A 20,163-nucleotide genomic window follows, 5' to 3' on the forward strand; every position below is an offset into this window, starting at 1 on the left:
CTGTGGCACCTTTAAGACTAACAGAAGTTAGTCTTAAAGGTGCCACAGGACCCTCTGTTGCTTTTTACAGATTCAGACTAACATGGCTACCCCTCTGATACCTAATATCATTAGTGGAGTGTTGGGACAAGGGTGATGCAATACTAGACAAGAACAGATACATAGAGAATGCCAGAGGGCTTGACGCTATGGAAATGAAGCATAAATTTGGTATGATGGAAAAAAGGAGTCAGTGGAGAGATTCAGAGAAAGTAAACAAAACTGAAACATCTTTGTCCTGTGTGGTTTTGTCTTCGTAACTGCGGCAGACATTCATCCCACAGTCTGGGAAAGGGTCAAATGCTAAACAATAAAACCTGAAACAACTTGTTGGTAAATTTGAAAGGTAAGGCGTGCATACTTACAATGGAATATTACGGTTGGTAACATAACCCTAACCATGGTTAATGTAATTAAATTCAGTACTGTGGTAATTTGAGGTACTATTTAAAGTTATTTAACTTTCTTACTTCATTTCCAAGGAGAAAGTATTGTTCATAACATTATCACTACCATGCATCACCCTCAAGACCTAACACTCAGGGCTGGTCCACACTAACCCCCCAGTTCGACCTAAGATATGCATCCGAAGAAGTGGGCTGTAGTCCACGAAAGTTTATGCTCTAATAAATTTGTTAGTCTCTAAGGTACTCCTGTTCTTTTTGCGGATACAGACTAACACGGCTTCTACTCTGAAACTTCAGCTACGTGAATAATGTAGCTGAAGTCGAAGTATCTTAGTTCGAACTACAAGGTACTTACCGCGGGTCCACACGCGGCAGGCAGGCTCCCCCCTCAACTCCGCATACTCCTCTCGTGGAGCAGGAGTACCGGTGTCGACGGCGAGCACTTCCGGGATCAATTTATCGTGTCTAGACAAGACGCAATAAATCGATCCCAGAAGATCGATTGCTTACCGCCGAACCCGGAGGTAAGTATAGACGTACCCTAAGTCTGCATGGGGGCTGAATTGCCTATTACTCTTTCCAGATAGGAGGGTAAGCAGTTGGGGAAGCATCTGGAGAAATACAACATAGAGCTTTTTTCCGACGGACCTGAGCTGTTGTTCAGTTATTTATTTGTGCATTTTGTGTAGTGGCTATTGCTGAGGCATCTGGGAGCCATAACCCGTCAAACAAGCAAAACAATCTCAACTGGAGACAGTTAGTTGAAATGAATGAGGTATAGATTCTGTCTGTGTGTCATTCTCCAGAGTTCCACCGAAATCTGCTTCCATGTACGGTCCTCCTTTACAACTCTTCATGGGTTTCCTTAAAATATGCAATACAGGCATCGAAGGTTCATATGACCATTTTCATTTGCATCTTGACATACAAATGATCAAACTGAGTACAATTTTAAATTCCTAAGCCATAGCTCAAATCTTTTACAGCTTTCTGTTTGACTTAATTCTACATAAAGCTTCTATTGGTCAGGGTTTATTAATTTCATTTTTTTTTCAGGATTTATTTTTAGCAATGTTTATGTTTCATGTAGAAGTCAAAAAATGCAGGTTTTTCAGGGCTTTTTCTTTGTATATACTATAATAGTAATAAATAAAAGACAAATTCTCCCATCATTTGTAGCATAAGTGCTAACATGGGAGTTGGGTGGGTGTACACAAAGGTACACAAAGTGTTCCATAAAATAGTACAGTCCTTTTGAATACAGACCTGCTGTATATACAATTTTAGCGCAATGTGGTTTCCATGTAATCAGTTTCTACTGTAAATTTAAAAATACTGTAATTGATCTTGGAAAGAGAATGTAAATGTTCGATAGAGTAATTAAGTAGTGATATTCCTGTCCAGGATTAGCCTCTGATGGAACTACTCAGATTATTGCAGAAGAAAGCAGAGGGGCTTGCTATTACTGCTATAATAATACATGCTTAATTAAGTAATAATATAATTCCCTTTGGCTAATAATAATATTCATTACTAAGTGATAATAATAATAATAAAGTGATAATATCCCTCCCCTAAAGGTCAGAAAAGCATTTTCCAAGGAAGCAAGATATTGTGTCTGACAGATGAAGTTTCCAGCAACGTCCAGAAAACTGATGTCACACTACTGGTTTTACTGTAGGCACACTGAATTTGAGGCCTGCTCCCCTGTATTCTGATTGGAGCATAGAGTCCGTTTGCATCGTTATGTTGTAGGATCTGATGAGAAAGTAAAAAAAAAAAAAGCCTCATTCAATTACATCATGTAATGGCAGACAGCTAAAAAGTGACAAGTTTTTAAAGTGCTTATATACCAATGCTAGAAGTCTAAATAATAAGATGGGTGAACTAGAGCGCCTCATATTAAATGAGGATATTGATATAATAGACATCCCAGAAACTTGGTGGAATGAGGATAATCAATGAGCCACAGTAATACCAGGGGGCAAAATATATCGGAAGGACAGAACTGATCATGCTGGTGGGGGAGTGGCACTATATGTGAAATAAAGCATAGAATCAAATGAAGTAAAAATCTTAAATGAATCAAGCTGTACCATAGAATCTCTATGGATAGTAATTCCATGCTTGAATGATAAGAATATAGCAGTAGGGATATATAACAGGCCACCTGACCAGGATGGTGATAGTGACTGTGAAATACTCAGGGAGATTAGTATTGTATTAGTACTTGTGTCTGATAAAGTGGGTATTCACCCACGAAAGCTTATGCTCCAATACTTCTGTTAGTCTTAAAGGTGCCACAGGACCCTCTGTTGCTTTTTTCAGGGAGATTAGAGAAGCTATTCAAATAAAAAACTCAGTAAGAATGGGGGATTTCAACTATCCCCATATTGACTGAGTACATGTCACCTCCAGAAGGGATGCAGAGACAAAGTTTCTTGACACCTTAAATTACTGCTTCTTGGAACCCACAAGAGGAGAGGCAATTCTTGATTTAGTCCTAAGTGGAGCACAGGATCAGGTCCAAGAGGTGACTATAGCTGGATCTCTTGGTAATAGTGACCATAATATAATTAAATTTAACATCCCTGTGGCGGGGAAAACACCACAGCAGCCCAACACTGCAGCGTTTAATTTCAGAAAGGGGAACGACACAAAAATGAGGTTAGTTAAAAAGAAGTTAAAAGATTCAGCACCAAAACCTGCATGGAAACTTTTTAAAGACACCAGAATAGAGGCTCAACTGAAATGTATCCCCCACATTAAAAAAAACTAGTAAAAGAACCAAAAAAGAGCCACCGTGGCTAAACAACAAAGTTAAAGAAGCAGTGAGAGGCAAAAAGGCATCCTTTAAAAAGTGGAAATTAAATCCTAATGAGGAAAATAGAAAGGAGCATAAACTCTGGCAAACGAAGTGTAAAAATATAATTAGGAAGGCCAAAAAAGAATTTGAATTACAGCTAGCCAAAGCCTCCAAAAGTAATAGCAAAGAAAATTGTAAGTACATCAGAAGCAGGAAGCAACCTGGTTAGCCACTGGACGATCGAGATGCTAAAGGAGCACTCAAGGACAATAAGGCCATTGCGGAGAAACTAAATGAATTCTTTGCATCAGTCTTCACAGTTGAGGATGTGAGGGAGATTCCCAAACCTGAGCCATTCTTTTTAGGTGACAAATCTGAGGAACTGTCCCGGATTGAAGTGTCATTAGAGGAGGTTTTGGAACAAATAGATAAACTAAACAGTAATAAGTCACTAGGACTAGAGGGTATTCACCCAAGAGTTCTGAAGGAACTCAAATGTGAAATTGCATTTGACTGTCATCTGTAACCTGTCATTTAAATCAGCTCCTGTACCAAACAATTGGAGGATAGCTAATGTGACATCAATTTTTTAAAAGGGCTCCAGAGGAGACCCCGGCAATTACAGGCCTGTAAGCTTGACTTCAGTACCAGGCAAACTGGTTGAAACTATAGTAAAGAACAAAATTGTCAGACACATGGATGAACGTAATTTGTTGGGGAATAGTCAATATGTTTTTTGTAAAGGGAAATCATGTCTCACCAATCAACTAGAATTCTTTGAGGGGGGTCAACAAGCATGTGGACAAGGGGGATCCAGGGGATATAGTGTATTTAGATTTTCAAAAAGCATTTGACGAAGGCTCTTAAGCACAGTAAGCTGTCATGGGATAAGAGAGCATGAACAGGTGGGAGTTGTCTTACCAACTCTGAGAGGCCAATTAAGTAAGAGAAAAAAAAAAACTTTTGAAGTGATAATCAAGGTAGCTTTTTTTTTTTTCTCTCTTACTTAATTGGCCTCTCAAAGTTGGTAAGACAACTCCCACCTGTTCATGCTCTCTGTATGTGTGTATATATTTCTCCTCAATATATGTTTCACTCTATATGCATCCGAAGAAGTGGGCTGTAGCCCACGAAAGCTTATGCTCTAATAAATTTGTTAGTCTCTAAGGTGCCACAAGTACTCCTGTTCTTTTTTTCTAGAATGTTTAGAGGCATCATCTTTTTTCTTTTTTTTGAGGATACAGACTAACACGGCTGCTACCCTGAAAGGAGTCCTGTGGCACCTTAAAGACTAACAGATTTATTTGGGCATAAGCTTTCGTGGGTAAAAAACCCACTTCTTCAGATGCAAGGGGATCAAGGTTTCATTAACCTAATACAATATCACTGGGGAAATTTTTAGTGGGAGAGTCTAATTTGCTGATTTGGGCATCATTAAGTGTCCTGTGAGTGGCATTACAGCATCAAGGGAAGATTTAAATGTTTGTTTTAAATGATACCAAAATTTAACAAGCAAAGTTAAATCAGTTTTAAATATGTGTTAATAAATATACTGTCTATGATGTAATAGAGGCAGTCTCAACTCTTGAATTTTATAGAACATTTGCATAATCTTAAATATATTTATATATTATATTATAAATTATAAAGTTTTTATGCTGCTTTATTTTAACACACATGGGGATATTTTCAAAGACACAAATGGCAGATAGGCATCTAACTCCCATTCACTTTCAATGGGAGTTAGATGTTTATCACATATATCTTTAAAAACCTCCCCCATTGTAGTATAATTCTGTAGTGTGAAGATGAAGATTACAGCAGCTTGAGTCACGCTGTATGACTAACCTCTCTGTGTGGGGGAATCACCTGCTGCCTTTTTTGGCCACATTATGAAATGTTTTAATTAAAAGATCATTTTAGCAATAAACTGTGAAGATGCAGCTAAGATCAGTGCCAGTGTATGCTTCGATCTAAGTGAATGCAGGATTATTTGAAGCATTCCAAACTACAGATCTTGTATACATGGTATTAACTACACTGGTTGAATTTTTTTAAAATAAAGTCTGAATACAATTATTGTGCATTCTAGGTCTGTGCTTCCTACATACAAATAAGGCCAAATTTGGATGATGCCTCTAAACATTCTAGAAACAAGTATCAGCATTGGTTTATATCTTGGTTCATAGGTTTGAATAAAAGGTAATATGAGCTGAATCCAGACATGGGAGGCAATGTCTGAGAAGGAAGTGATCCTAGACAAAGCCAGGATCTCCCAGGCACTGATCAGCATAGAGCAGAGTGCACAGCAAATGCTAGTCATTATGCAGCCCAGCCTATAGGAGGGGATCTAGCAGATGTCAATCTCCATACCTCTGCACAGGTTTCAGCAGAAACTTGTGGAGACAATATAACTATTGCTACATTTCACTGCGTAAAATTATAAATCTTGTTTGTCTTAAAGCAAAGGTTCTAAATATTCTGAGGAATTCTGAGTATAAATGAGTAGTGGGGAAATCTATTTAGAAAGATCATGTTTCTGCATATTATAAGTGGATTTTCTTCTTTGAATGGCCTCTGCATATTCCCACTTTGGGGTGCACTGACTGCTGCTTAGACTAGTGGAATCTTCTTTGTAGCAGCGTCCATTGGAGCCCTCTTGCGCCCCCTGCCCCTCCCCTCCAGGCTCTGAATGTTCAGGGGGCGGGGCTCTACAGTGGAGGTATGGCATGACTTGCCAACCCACTCTGTACCTTTCATTGCCTCCCCGAGTCTATAATTGAAATTAGGGCTCAGAGGAAGAGAGGAAGGTGGGTGTGATGTGTGTGCAGAGGTCATTTTGAAGAACCCCAATTACAGGAGCGTACCTTCATTTATTGAGTTAATTAGATCAGACGTATTCCTTTTTCTCCTACCTGCAGTAGCTCAGCAGTGAGCTACTTACATTTAGTCCCATCAGTTCGCTATTTACAGTCTGCTAAGGTTTGTGTAAAAGCGAACCATAAATCTTATTGACTGGCTGGACTCAGTTTTATTCTGTGTGTTGTGTGCGCTTTGAAAGGACAGTGTTTATTTTTTAATCTCCTGCCTTTCTACAGCATTATTCTAAATCTAATCATACACCAGGCTTAGACTATGTCCATGGTGGCAAAAATATGCTCTAAAATGTTAGCGGTACAAAGCACATAACGTTTAGGATTTTTATGCTGAGCGTCAGGCAGGGGAATCAGCTGGTAGAGTTAAATCTTTTGCAGTTCTGATTTTTTAAGATTTTTTGCCAACAATGGAAAAAATAATATCTCTGTGCTTTTCTATTAATAGAAATGACATAATACATGAGGTACAGCATTTTATGTTTTATTGTATCAATTTATTAAAGCCATGTATTTACGCTGTGTTGTGGAAAGTGATATTTCTATATTCATTGCTTTACACTGTAGTGTGGATATTCGCATTTCTGTATTCATTGCTTGCACTGATGTGAAGCAACAAAACAAAAACAATGGCCAACAGATTCTTGGTGTTTGAGGACTGGCTGCCATCTCTCCACCCTTGGCCAAGAATGCTCTCCACAGAAGTGCAGAAAGAGCCCCTTGGAGAGGCGGTTTAAAGCTGCCTTTGCATCAGTTAAGGTGCATTCCAGGCCTTCCAATCCAGCAGCAAGATTTGCAGCATAGATCGTGTATTTTCAAGGGCAGCAGGGCTTGGTTGAAAGGAGGATCTCTCTGAGATCATTAAGGTAATAGTTAGTAAATGGGAAAACTGTCAAGGCAAGTTAATTGTAAAGCCTAATGATTTTAATGTTAGCCCTTTAGAATGAGGAAAAGCACCCTTGGCCCTATGTCTGCGCTAAAGTGCTTTAATTTTTGTCCCTGGAGAGCTGAATTGAGCATCTTGTGCATTTAAAAGCAACCTGTGATAAATGATTCCCTTTGTGAAAAAATCGGCTTTCAGAATCCTGCTGTAACATTGGACTGCAGCAAGGGAGTTATACAGTAAATCTGCAGATAATGGTTCATGCTGCTCCTTCCCCCATGAGCTTTTATGAAATATTGCCGACAAGCAAACATTTAAATGCTCAGAAATAAATGAATGAGCAAACATTCCTTGGCATCTGTCTGAATGGAGGAGGGATAGTTTGTTTTTAAAAAATGAGAAAGTCCTTCTGTAATGGCCACTCTACCCTGGGGCTAGCAATTCATCTTGTAGCACAGGTGGGAGCATTCTGAACCAGGACTGTGAAGCGCTAGGGTTAAAACACTGTTGCTGATGACCTGGGTAGGGGGATGTCACGTTTTATGTAGTTTTCACAGTAAGAAGGTATCTTTAAAACTGGTTTTGTACTTTAAAAACGATGACAATCTAAATCATAGTATGAATCACCAGATAAACCGGTATTGGATGGAATATCAATTTGTCACTTGTTTTGCTTTGCTGATGTTACATATTGGCAGGTTTGAAGGTGAAGAGGTAGGTTTCACACAGGCAGGGATAGCGGACCCAGAGGAAAGAAGAGCACGGTAAAGAGACCTGCTGACAGACTGCTCTGCTCCTTGCTGTCTCCATTTTCAGAAGCCCCTTAAAAGGCTGCTGTGTGTTTCAGGAAATGAGTGACAACACAGAGTCCTTCTTGGAGGTTATCTCCAGCTGACAGGTTTTGTGGTTAATGCAAAATATGGTGGTTTGCTGTTTGACTACTGACTTTCAGTAACCTTTAAATGGAGATGAAATGCTATAGACCTAAAAAACTTCATGAAGTTGCAGCCTCTCATTCTCTTCAGAAAAGTTGACATTGTCAGGAGTGGCTTCAGCTGCACTGTTTCTCCCTCTGATTGCCAGGCACATGCACTTCCACTTCTCCCTGTCTCCCCTCCCTAAACGTGGGGATCTATACTGGGGAACACCAACCCTGGATAGAAACTAGGAAATTAACACAAACGCGTACTAGGTTTTATGACAGAGAAGGTCACATCACAACCCACCTTGTCTACTTAAATCAGAAGTTAAGGGAAATGTCTCCGGCATTCCTTTCCACTTTATTTTGCATCCAACAGTGCCGGTGACATGCTCCAATATTCCATAAGACTTTCACTTCCATCTCCAAGATAGCAAAAAAGTATTATGTATCCACCTTCATCAAACCTGTCCTCTCAAATAAAACCTTCGCAGCAACCTCGGCAATGTTAGAGCAGATGAATTTCCCAAATACTGGGCAGGTGTGACAGTCAGATGTGCTGATCTGTTGATTGATACAAGGGTGTAGAAGGTTACTATTAAGAGAGAGCAAGCGAGAGCTGGTATTTACTCTTTTCTGTTAATGTAAAACATTAGGATTTATGCCTCGTACTTCATGGATTATTTGATATTAAAATAGCAACTTTCTGAGATATAAAAACATTGTTTTGTGGTTTCTTGGTTATAATTTTTCTCCTCCAAAAATTGTTGTAAAGATCGCCTAGCTGTATAGAAGGATGGTTAAAAATGCTAAATGTTATCAAAATAGTTCTTCTGTAGTAAGATGTGCCACATGCAAAATACAGGAGGAGTGCTGTGGTAGAATGGCTTTGTTGGCATTGACTAGCAATGAACCGCTTTACTCACTTTTGGCTTCACCAGTAAGAAGTATTGCAGCCATTCCAAATGCCTGCTGATAACACCTTCATACTAAAGCTGATCAAAACATTTTCACAGGGGAAAATGCAGTTAGTTGAATTAACATTTTCTGCGTGAAAGGAGAGATTTTAGCAGAATTTTCCTTCATGAAGAACAAAACGTTTTGGTTTGGTTTGGTCATTTGAAACGACTCAAACAATTTAGTTTAGCTCAGTTAAAACCTCCTTTTGCTGTCCGTGTGAACACAGTTTAACAGCTTTAAGATAGTTTTGTTTTGGTGGCACTCTACAAGAGGACAAGCTCAGATTGTCTGGCTATGTCTACATGGGAGCTAAGGGGGTTTTCAGTGGAGCTCAGCTAACAATTGAAAAACGCACCTTTTTGCTCTTCTTGACACGGCCTTTATTTGTAATAAGTCTCTGAAATATAAATGCAAGCCCAATGGTCAAGTAAGCTCTCTTTTTTCTGTGTGAGCTCTGTAGCCTTCTAATTCATTATAAGTGATGTCATAACCATAGCTGTATTGCCATCTAGCCCTAAATGGTATGTTCTTCCCCTGTGTTTCTTCTTTACAGTACGCTTTGCACCTTATAGACCTCCGGACATCTCCCTGAAACCACTGCTCTTTGAGGTGCCAAGCATCACCACAGAGTCTGTGTTTGTCGGACGGGACTGGGTGTTCCATGAGATAGATGCACAGTTGCAGAGTGCCAATGCCAGTGTGAACAGAGGGGTGGTGATCGTTGGGAACATTGGCTTTGGTAAAACTGCCATTATCTCCAGACTGGTTGCTCTCAGCTGCCATGGCACACGAATGAGACAGATTGCCTCTGATAGCCCACATGCCTCCCCAAAACGTAAGTACTGCTACACAGAGAGAGCTCTGAAATGCGTGAATTTCATACGTTTATGTGTTTAGCACCTTTCACCCACAAGGATCCCTTTACCACTTCTTCCCATCCCCCAATAGACCAGTTCAGAGATTGTTGCCAAACCTGCCATAATGGGGCCCCCTGACATGGTTTACTGTTCATGTGCCAGACCTGGACAATGTGGAGCATGAACTGGTTCATGCCAACTGAGGCCCCCTGAGGAATCAGGCTGTCTTTTCTTCTATTGCTCCCTGGCTTGGGCACATCATGGGTTCTCCCAATGGCGTGCTTAATGGGAAACCTCCATCTGTTATTCCCCTAACTCGTTACCACAACACATTTATGGTGGACACATTACCTATTCCTTCCTGTACGATTGATCTATCCCCATCTATTCTGGTGTAGGAGCTTGGGGTGGGTCACACACTGCATCTTGAGCCTGGCAACTGCTTTTCCTCCGGCACACCAATATAAATCACTTCACCCTCCACTGAAATGCAGCCACCTTGCAGGTGGAAGGCAACAATAGCGTAATATCACACACACGACACTTAGAAGGGTAAAACAGGAATGAAGAGATACTCTATCCTACTGAAACTGTAGTTAAACCTCTTGTTGGACAAATGCTGTTTGCTAGAATGAAATATTCTCAGCCACATATAAGCATCTGAAATGACACCGAATGTTGGTTTTCTGAAATATTGAATGTCACCTTCCAGAGCTAAATGGACAATGTGTAATGAAAGGCAGGGTTTGTGTATGTATTTTAACTAAAAGCCTGCAATGCACCTGCTGGGTGATTCTCTCAGTCTATTTAGAGAGATTGTGAGGGAGATTAAAGAAGCTATAGTTTAAATGTTTTCAAACTAAAAACCACACACACAGTAGAGACCTGTTGAATAGGAAAATGTTCTACAGTTCTCACATGCAAAGCACAGAAAAGAGATCCTTGTACAAACCAAACACACACAGGCTTTCAGTTCTTACTCCAGCGCTTCCTTGAAGTAGCAGTAAATTGGCTAGACCCCAGCTCTAAATTCTGGGAAATAAGCGAATCAAAAATTATGGCTGGGGTTATTTGCTTAATAAGGAGCTCTAAACTCCTCAGAATAATAAATAACACATTTATTCTGAAAAAAGACATATATAGAATCATAGAAGATTAGGGTTGGAAGAGACCTCAGGAGGTCATCTAGTCCAACCCCCTGCTCAAAGCAGGACTAACCCCAACTATATGCAGAACTGCCACTTAGCCAGTCGGTCCCCAACCTGTAACAGTGCATGGGATTCTTCCATCCTAAGTGCAGGACTCTGCACTTGTCCTTGTTAAACCTCATCAGATTTCTTTTGTCTCAATCCTCCAATTTGTCGAGGTCACTCTGGACCCTATCCCTACCCTCCAGCGTATCTACCTCTCCCCTCAGCTTAGTGTCATCCGTGAACTTGCTGAGAGTGCAATCCATCCCATCATCCAGATCATTAATGAAGATTTTGAACAAAACCAGCCCCGGGACCAACCCTTGGAGCACTCCGCTTGATACCGGCTGCCAACAAGACATCGAGCCATTGATCAGTACTGGTTGAGCCTGAGGATCTAGCCAGCTTTCTATCCACATTATTGTCCATTCATCCAGCCCATACTTCTTTAACTTGTTGGCAAGAATTCTTTGAGAGACCGTATCAAAAGCTTTGCTGAGTCAAGGTATATCACGTCCACCGCTTTCCCCATATCCACAGAGACAGTTATCTCATCATAGAAAGCAATCAGGTTGGTCAGGCATGACTTGCCCTTGGTGAATCCATGTTGACTGTTCACCTTCCTCTCCTCCAAGTGCTTCAAAATGGATTCCTTGAGGACCTGTTCCATGATTTTTTTGGTGACAGAGGTGAGGCTGACCAGTCTATAGTTCCCCAGATTCTCCTTCTTCCCTTTTTTAAAGATGGGCACTATATTTGCCTTTTTCCAGTCGTCCCCGACCACCACAAGTTTTCAAAGACAATGTCCAATGGCTCTGCAATCACATCAGGGAACTCCCTCAGCACCCTCAGATGCATTGCATCTAGCCCCATAGACTTGTGCATGTCCAGCTTTTCTAAATAGTCCTTAACCTGTTCTTTCACTGCTGAGGGCTGCTCGCCTCCTCCCCATAAGTGCTGTCCAGTGCAGCAGTGTGGGAGCTGACCTTGTCTGGGAAGACCAAGGCAAAAAAAGCATTGAGTACTTCAGCTTTTTCCACATCATCTGTCACTATGTTGCCTCCCCCAGTCAGTAAGGGTCCCATGCTTTCCCTGACCACCTTCTTGTTGCTAACATACCTGTAGAAACCCTTCTTGTTACCCTTCACATCCCTTGCTAGCTGCAACTCCAATTGTGCTTTGGCCTTCCTGATTATATCCCTGCATACTCAAGCAATATTTTTATACTCCTCCCTAGTCATCTGTCCTTTCTTGTAAGCTTAGATTTGTGTTTTAGCTCACCGAAGGTTTCGCTGTTAAGCCAAGCTGGTCGCCTGCCATATTTGCTATTCTTTCTGCACATCAGGATGTTTTGTTCCTGAGCTCTCAATAAGGCTTCTTTAAAATACAGCTAGCTTTCCTGGACTCCTTTCCCCCTCATATTAGCCTGCCAGGGGATCCTGCCCATTGGTTCCCTGAGGGAATCAAAGTCTGCTTTGCTTTTCTGAAGTCCAGGATCCGTATTCTGCTGCTCTCTTTTCTTCCTTTTGTCAGGATCCTGAACTCGACCATCTCATGGTCACTGCTGCCCAGGTTGCCACCCACTTCTACTTCCCCTACCAATTCTTCCCTGTTTATGAGCAGCAGGTCAAGAGGAGCACAGCCCCTAGTTGGTTCCTCCAGCACTTGCACAGGAAGTTGTCCCCAACACTCTCCAAAAACCTCCTGGATTGTCTGTGCACTGCTGTATTGCTCTCCCGGCAGATGTATCTGTCTTCATTTACACACATTCAAAAAACAAATCCTGTTAATATGTTTAATAACTTAAATATTGATCAGATGACCCAAAAGTCCTATAAGAAATATATTATTGGTGTTAGTGAGCTGGAAATAAACAAAATCCCACTACAGTTTCTTCATAACTCAGGCAGATAGAGGTGCTGCTGTGTTCACATGTGCAAAAATATGCATTAAATATTTAGAGAGTGGACACCACCCTTATTATTTCTACCAGCAGATAAATGGATCATAGTTTAAATTATGATTTCAGGCCAAAGTCAAGGGTGCATTATAGCATTCAGGAAAATTCTGTGCTAGTAGGATCTATGTTTGAAGAGACTGTTGCTATTCGAATACTCTTAAAACATTGAAATCAATGCTCATGCATTGTTAAGTAAAAAAATTTTAATCAAAAATTTTTGAAATCAATAACTTCCGGTTGCAAAATAATGTAGTTTGAAAGAGTTAACAATAAAAACATGCCATAAATCGTGACGTTTCCAGAGGGCTTCTAGTTTGTGCTGCATCACTCTACCCAGGCAAGCAAATCTGATTAAATGAGATTTAGAATCAGTTACGCTTTAGAGATGATTCCATCCATCCCAACATCCTAATGTTCCTCTGGGTATCATCTCGTACTTCTTTCTTTCTGGTTACTTTACTTGGTTGTGAATTGGGTGTTAGTTACCGGGTTAAATGGTCCCCATTTATACATGTGCTCAGAAGGGCTCAGGACTAAATTAGAAGAAGCATTTAGATGAGAGGCCTATGGGCAGAAGTGTAGAGCGTTGCCCAACAATATACCTGACTCTAAGGAGAGGGGCCACATTATTATGAGTATTAAATTCACTAAATACTATATGTATTTAATGACTAACATTAACATGAAGAAAATGAGTAAGATGAGGTTAATCCTTTATCTCTGCTGTCTTTCCCCTGTTAATTCTGGCAGAAATTTGTTCAGGAGAGTTTCCCCTGAGTGCACCCCTATAGTACTCAGGTCTTAGACTGCTTACAGAAAATATATTAACCGCTTGAATGGATTGTTAGAAGATACCTTATCTTGTACTTTGTAATAGTTTCAATCATGGTTGGCCTGTAGTAATCTGTTACCCTCTTTGTTTGGCACAGATGTGGATGCAAATAGAGAGCTACCCCTAACACAGCCACCTTCTGCTCACTCGTCAATCACGAGTGGAAGCTGCCCTGGAACACCTGAAATGCGCAGACGCCAAGAAGAGGCCATGCGGAGACTCGCCGCGCAGGTATTGAAAGAGTTTCTTGATGACCTTTTCTGGGCGTGTGTCCTGTTTAATTACTGAAATTGTCTTAGTATACATCACACAATGTGGATATTGACAGAGGACAGTGAGTATGCAAATGATTACGAGAGAGGGTATGGGGAAGACCTTCTGGAGCAGTTTTATTACACCAGAAAATCTATTTCTCTTTACAATGAAATTCCCGAAACATCAAGAGTTCACCTCGTACTCTGAGGGTTAATTTTTCACAGCCACCAGACAGCATACTGAAGGCTGTAAAGCATGTCATAATACAACAGGGTTACCATAGTAATTATTCCTCTTTCTTGAAGAATGGAGTGAATTCCAGATGAAATTGCTGAGTGAGTGTCCAGTACTTGCCTTTGTAAGAGATAATTGCTTGGGTTGCATGACCTCTTGGATGAAGATGAGAATGTGAATTGTTTTGCTTTGTGGGATACTTGCACGTTTTTGGGTAACGTCCACATAAACAGATCAGAACTCTTCAATAAGTGATTTGCACATCAGTTGCAATATTGACTGGAAAGGATTATACATCACGTTACCATAGGTTGACATTTACATCCTGGGTTATATGGAACCTTTAAGCTACAGCCCTGCTTTGCTGATGGTGTGAAAGTGGCAAGATACTGCTAAGAACTCTGGGGACCTTTGCTGCTGCTACTCCTTTTTAAAGGGTGCATGCAGTTTGTGCTTTCCTATTCCCTGGGGCGGGCAAACTTTTTGGCCTGAGGGCCACATTGGGCTTCTGAAATTGTATGGAGGGCCAGTTAGGGGAGGCTGCGCCTCCCCACAGCCAGGCGTGGCCCAGCCCCCACTCCCTAGCCGACCCACCGCCTCTTACCTCCTGATGGCCCCGCCGGAACTCCTGCCCCATCCAACCCCCCTGTTCCCCGACGGCCTCCCGGGGACCCCTGCCCCATCCACCCCCCATGCTCTCTGTCCCCCACCCACCCCTGGATCCCCTGCCCCATCCAACCCCCCCTCCTTCCTGACTGCGCCCCCCCCCCACCTCCCTGGGACCCCTGCCCCATACAATGACCCCGTCTCCCTGACCGCTCCTGGACCCCCCGCCCCTAACTGCCCTCCACCACCCCATCCAACACCCCCTCTCCTTCCTGAATGCCCCCCTGGGTTCCCTGCTCCCATTCAACCCCCCGTTCCCGGCCCTCTGACCGCCCTGGCCCCTATCCACATCCCCGACCACCACCCGAACGCCCCTGCCCTCTATCCAACCCCCTCCCCCCCGCCCCACTCCCTGCCCCCTTACCGCGCTGCCTGGAGCACCGGTGGCTGGCGGCGCGGCTGCACCAGGACAGGCAGCGGCATCACCCGGCTGCAACCAGCCATGCACCGCGCAGCACAGAGCACCGGGTCAGGCCTCAGCTCTGCAGCTCCCCAGGAGCTCACAGCCCTGCCACCCAGAGCATTGTGCTGGCGGCACAGTGAGCTGAGGCTGTGGGGAAGTGGGGCAGTGGGGGCCGGGGGAGGGGCCGGGGGCTAGCCTCCCGGGGCAGGAGCTCAGGGCCGGACAGGACGGTCCTGCGGGCCGTAGTTTGCCCATCTCTTTGCTAATGATTGCCAACACTTACTTTGCTTGGCTTTGGAACCAGGTATAATCTTGCCCGCTATTTGTTTTACATAGCACCCAGATGGCAAGGCAAAGAGTGTGTGGTGAATGGCTATATACATAAATATTAAAACTTTCACAAGTGTTCTCCTCTTCCACATACGGCTCTTGGAAAGGAATGCAACTGCCAGCTCTGCATTGTTCAGCACACATTAATCATTCTGTTCCTGGTACATTGTACACGCCGCACGCTGTCAGAACGGCCAGTCAGAGAGTGTGTTCTCTCCTAAAATATCTCCTTTAGTGAAAGGTTTTTTCACTGAGTTCTCAAATAATCCTGCTGGATATGTAACTGACAAATGGATATATTTTTAGCTCCAATCTGCTCCTTTCCTTAAAAAGAATATAACTTTACAAAAGCCAAAGTGTGTGACTTGGGGCTGGTCTACACTGGCAACATTCAAGCGCTGCCGCGGCAGAGCACTCTAAAAAACCCACCTTCACGAGGGGCGCAGCTCCCAGCGCTGGTGCACTATCTACACTGACACTTTACAGTGCTGAAACTTGCTGCGCTCGGGGTGGGGGTTCACATCCCTGAGCAAGAAAGATGCAGCGCAGTAAAGTGCCAGTGTAGACAAGCCCTTTGTTTCAACCAGTGTGGCACATCCCACTTCACATCCATAGTCTGTGGCTTTTCTTTTGGCATTTTGGATCAACTAGGGAGAAAAGAGAATCAAGTCATGGTTTTTAGGCCAAAAAAATCTGACCTGCAGTATCTTGGCTATGGCCCCATTTGGAAGGACTTTTAATGCCCAATCCATCCTCCACTGAAAATTTAACCAAAAAAAAAAAAAGGAAAAGCTGATATGTTATTTGCCATCAGACTAACTAAAAGGCAAAGGACGTACACGGCCTCCTATTGTAGCAGTTTTGCATCTGTTAGTTTGTTCAGTTGTTAATCTGACAGTAAATCTTATCTTGACTATTGTAAACATGGACTGATTCCAAAACTAACTATCACTGGATTCCAAAGCATACTGTGTCCTCTCGAGGTGACCAGTGCTTAGGTTGATTAGTTGACCTTTACGTCTTTGGCAGCATCCATTATAAAAAAAAAAAAAAAAAAACAGCTGATACTTCATGGAAAATGAAACAGTTCTCGTGACATGTTAGAGATTTAATTTCTTTCTTTCATTAGGCCCTAATTCAGAAAAATCCTATTTTTAGTACATTACAATAACTTCCACAGCCGGTCATGGAGAACGTCACGGACATCAGAGGTATGATAATCTGCAGGCCTTATCAAAAGCAAGATCTAATAATAGATTGAAGTTAGCAGGAGCTGCTTGTTTGGAGTAGGAGGGCAACCACCATCAAGATAGCCTGTGTGTGTGTCACTACCCTGAGTAATTTTTAAAGAAATACAGAAAAGAGATGAGACATTAAATAGCCCGAAGTACTGATATTCCAGCTCCCTGCCGGTGGCAGGGATATTGTCAGTATACAGTGTACAGCACAATAAAGAAAAATAACCTGCCCATTATGGAAGTCCATGAATAAAAGAGTAAAGGTTTTAAGTAATCGTTGGCATAGGCTACAGAAATCGGGGATGAAAACATGCCATCAGCATCAACTCTTCCAAATCCCTCCTTCAAATTAACTTCTCCCCAGGAGCTTATAGGTCGTGAGTTTATAATAATAGAAGCAAAAGGCCTGTGATTCCTTCCTCTGGATTTTCCAGTGCGTACTGTCTTCTCTATGGCTGTTTTCAGACTGTGAGCTCTTTGGGGCTGGAGCTGCCTTTATCTTTGACTTTGTACCAATTTTGATCACATGGGCAGCATTAAATTAATAATAAAAAGTATCAGAGAGAGCGCCATGTGAGCTTATCGTTTATTTTAAGTTTCTTTGCCGTACTGTTAGGGAGCGGGTTTTCACTGTACTCTGAGGGAGCAGTTTGAAGTCTTTCATGATTTATAGACCCGTAGTCATCAGGGAGAAGAAAAATCCTTAGAAATAAGCCAATTTAGACAACTAGCAAGCAGATCTACTATTTCCCATGGAAAACTACAGAAGAAAATGAGTTATTGGGTTCTGAAAGCACTTCCTTCCCCTCAGCACTTGCACAGAAGTTACCTGAAATTAACTCCCCCAAAAACAAAGCTGTTATCAAAAGCAAAAATTATCAGAAACAATGGGCATTATCCTGTTCCCATTGAGCTCTGGCAAGACTCCCACTGAGGTCTCTGATTCATCAATCCCGTACTTCGATTCTACAGTTGAGACTTTGGCACAGGAATAGCTACCATGGAGGGAAAGGTTGCTCCTCTTTGGAGATTTCAGTGATTCCCTGAAGTAGTTAAGGAAAATAAAGATCTTAAACCAAATTTAAAGTGTATTAGAAATACCAAACTATCAAGCTATTTGTTTGGCTCTAAAAACCCTGAATTGCTGTGAAATTTTTGGAATTTTTCTCTGAAACAGGCTCACTGAATCCATCTAAGCCTTTGCAAGAGGAAACAGAGAGATTACCACTCTGTAAGGTTCATGGACAAAAATATTGAAAACGTAATGCCACTGTGTATCCGTGTTACACCCTCACTAGGCGCATTGCATTCTGTTACCCTCCAAACATCATTAGTTAGGGAGGTTTGTGTTTGGAAGGTGCTATTGTAGTAAAGGGAGTGCTAGAAGGCTGACATCCTTTGTACAATGGTTAAGATTGGGGTGTATGGTCTGTGGTGTTAGTCATTTTGGAAGTGGTAAGACATCTCCCTGCGGCTGGAGAAGTAGAGGGTTAAATGGCTTAACTATTCATTACCTTGCTTTTGTGGTTTAGTGAAGCTTATTATGTGTATAGCAACCTTAACTTTCCCAACAAAGATTGTTGTGAATTAATTTCCTAGTTTTCTTTAAATGTAGCATTAAATGGCTCACCTACATGGAAATCAGAACAATCCCTACTTCTCTTCCGCCTCCCCTCCCCCAGCTTCCCCAGCCTGGGAATAACAGCCAATGGCATTAGCAGTCTCAGGCCAGTGAACTTCCCATGATTCTTTGCAGAAGGGCTTTCCCGAGATGAACCATGAGAAGTTTGTCAGACCCCAAGGCCTGACTCAGTAATGAAGCTCAGAGCGCTGCTTGTCAGGGGAGATTGCCTGTCTCATTCCTCCACCCCCCTGCAGTTTTTAAGAGTTGAGATATGGGGAGAAGAGACAGGTGAGGATTGCAGAGAAAGAGAACAAGGGAAGCTGTATTGCCAAATACAGGCATTCAAAAACCCTGGAACAGACAGACTGCTCAGAATCATGAGACTGGCTTGGAAAAATCATAACCTTTTAAAAAGACATATGTGTCTTCATCTGCCTTCTGATTTTTGAGCCTTTGGGTGAATGCCACCCACTCCCAATTTGTACATGTTTGTTTCGGGCTCAAAATTCAACCTTGCATGCACAAACAAAAATGGGAGCCTCCCCAGTGGTGAGGGATTCCACTTATTTACCCCAAGCTCCTGGAGGTTAACGGAGCTGCCCCTCTATCCATCGCCATCCCCTGCCCCTCTCATTGTCTTGTTCCTTTCTGATCCTCGTTTCCCCAGCCTGTCTTCTGGGACAGTCCTATCCCCTTTTGTGCTTCTCCATAGCATCTTGTCTTCCATGTCCTCCACCTTCCCAATCCCTTTCTCCTCACGTTCTTCCTTCCATCTGTCCGCTTCCTCCTCAGTCTCCATCCTGCCCTCAGTGAACCTGAACACACACCCCCATGCTGCCTTCTGACGGGGGGGAGGGCTCCTCCTTCCATGGTAAATTACGTGGGTTTGGGTTTTTATAACATCTATTTAATGTGGAAATCGTTTTTTAACAAAGCAAATTTCCTAGTTATTGAAGGTTCTGCCTACTGAAGATGAGCAGTCTGCCAGCTTGTCCACAATGTTGAGGTTATATATAGTGGGCCAGATCTTCAGTTGGTTGAAGTTGACAGCCGTGGAGCTACACCAGGTTACACCAGCTGAGGAGCTAGCCCAATATATATGAAAATCTAGTGGCATGTGCCTGTTGAATCTGTCTACTGAAGGTTGTTGTATAATACCTCCCCCTATACTATCTAAGGGCTTGTCTACATGGTGCAGCTGTGCCATTGCAGCGATGGGATTTCTAAACTGCACTTACGTGCTGTGCGCTAATTGTTCTCTAGTGTGTTTTAACATAGTGCTGTCTCAAACCGTTTCAAATGTATAATGTGCACCTGGGAACTTTTATTGCACACCTATAGAGTCCACATGGACCAATTAATGCACAGCACATTGATGCGCTTTAGAAATATCACCTATGTAGTATGCAATCCCGCACTGTGTAGCTGAGCCTAGGTGACACACTACAGTTACAGCATGGGAGATAGGGGTTGTGAACTCATGGAAAAAGAGTAGAGAGGAAAGGCAGAAAGACCTGGAGTCCATTATAAAAATAAAAAGTGGGGTCTTTAATCTAAGATCCCATAAAAAGCACACTAGTGTGACATATATTTAGCATGAGTTTCTTCATGAAGTTCCAGTTTTAACAATTAGATGAAATAGTGACCCTTCATAAAATCTACATTTAAGAGCATGAAGACATCTGTC

The 20,163-nt window shown here is 42.3% G+C and overlaps 1 protein-coding gene across 12 annotated transcripts in view; it reads left to right on the forward strand.

Moving 5' to 3' along the window:
* TANC2 (tetratricopeptide repeat, ankyrin repeat and coiled-coil containing 2) overlaps nucleotides 1-20,163 on the forward strand; it is a 593,041-nt gene that overhangs the window by 486,431 nt on the left and 86,447 nt on the right. For all 12 annotated transcript variants that reach the window (XM_034755956.1, XM_034755955.1, XM_034755959.1 and 9 more), the window contains 2 exons: nucleotides 9,441-9,722; nucleotides 13,824-13,957. In XM_034755956.1, coding sequence (XP_034611847.1) covers nucleotides 9,441-9,722; nucleotides 13,824-13,957 — 416 coding nt within the window. The remainder of the gene's footprint in view (nucleotides 1-9,440; nucleotides 9,723-13,823; nucleotides 13,958-20,163) is intronic.

This window comes from Trachemys scripta, chromosome 23 (assembly GCF_013100865.1).
Source record: "Trachemys scripta elegans isolate TJP31775 chromosome 23, CAS_Tse_1.0, whole genome shotgun sequence".
Classification (NCBI taxonomy): Eukaryota; Metazoa; Chordata; order Testudines; family Emydidae; genus Trachemys; species Trachemys scripta.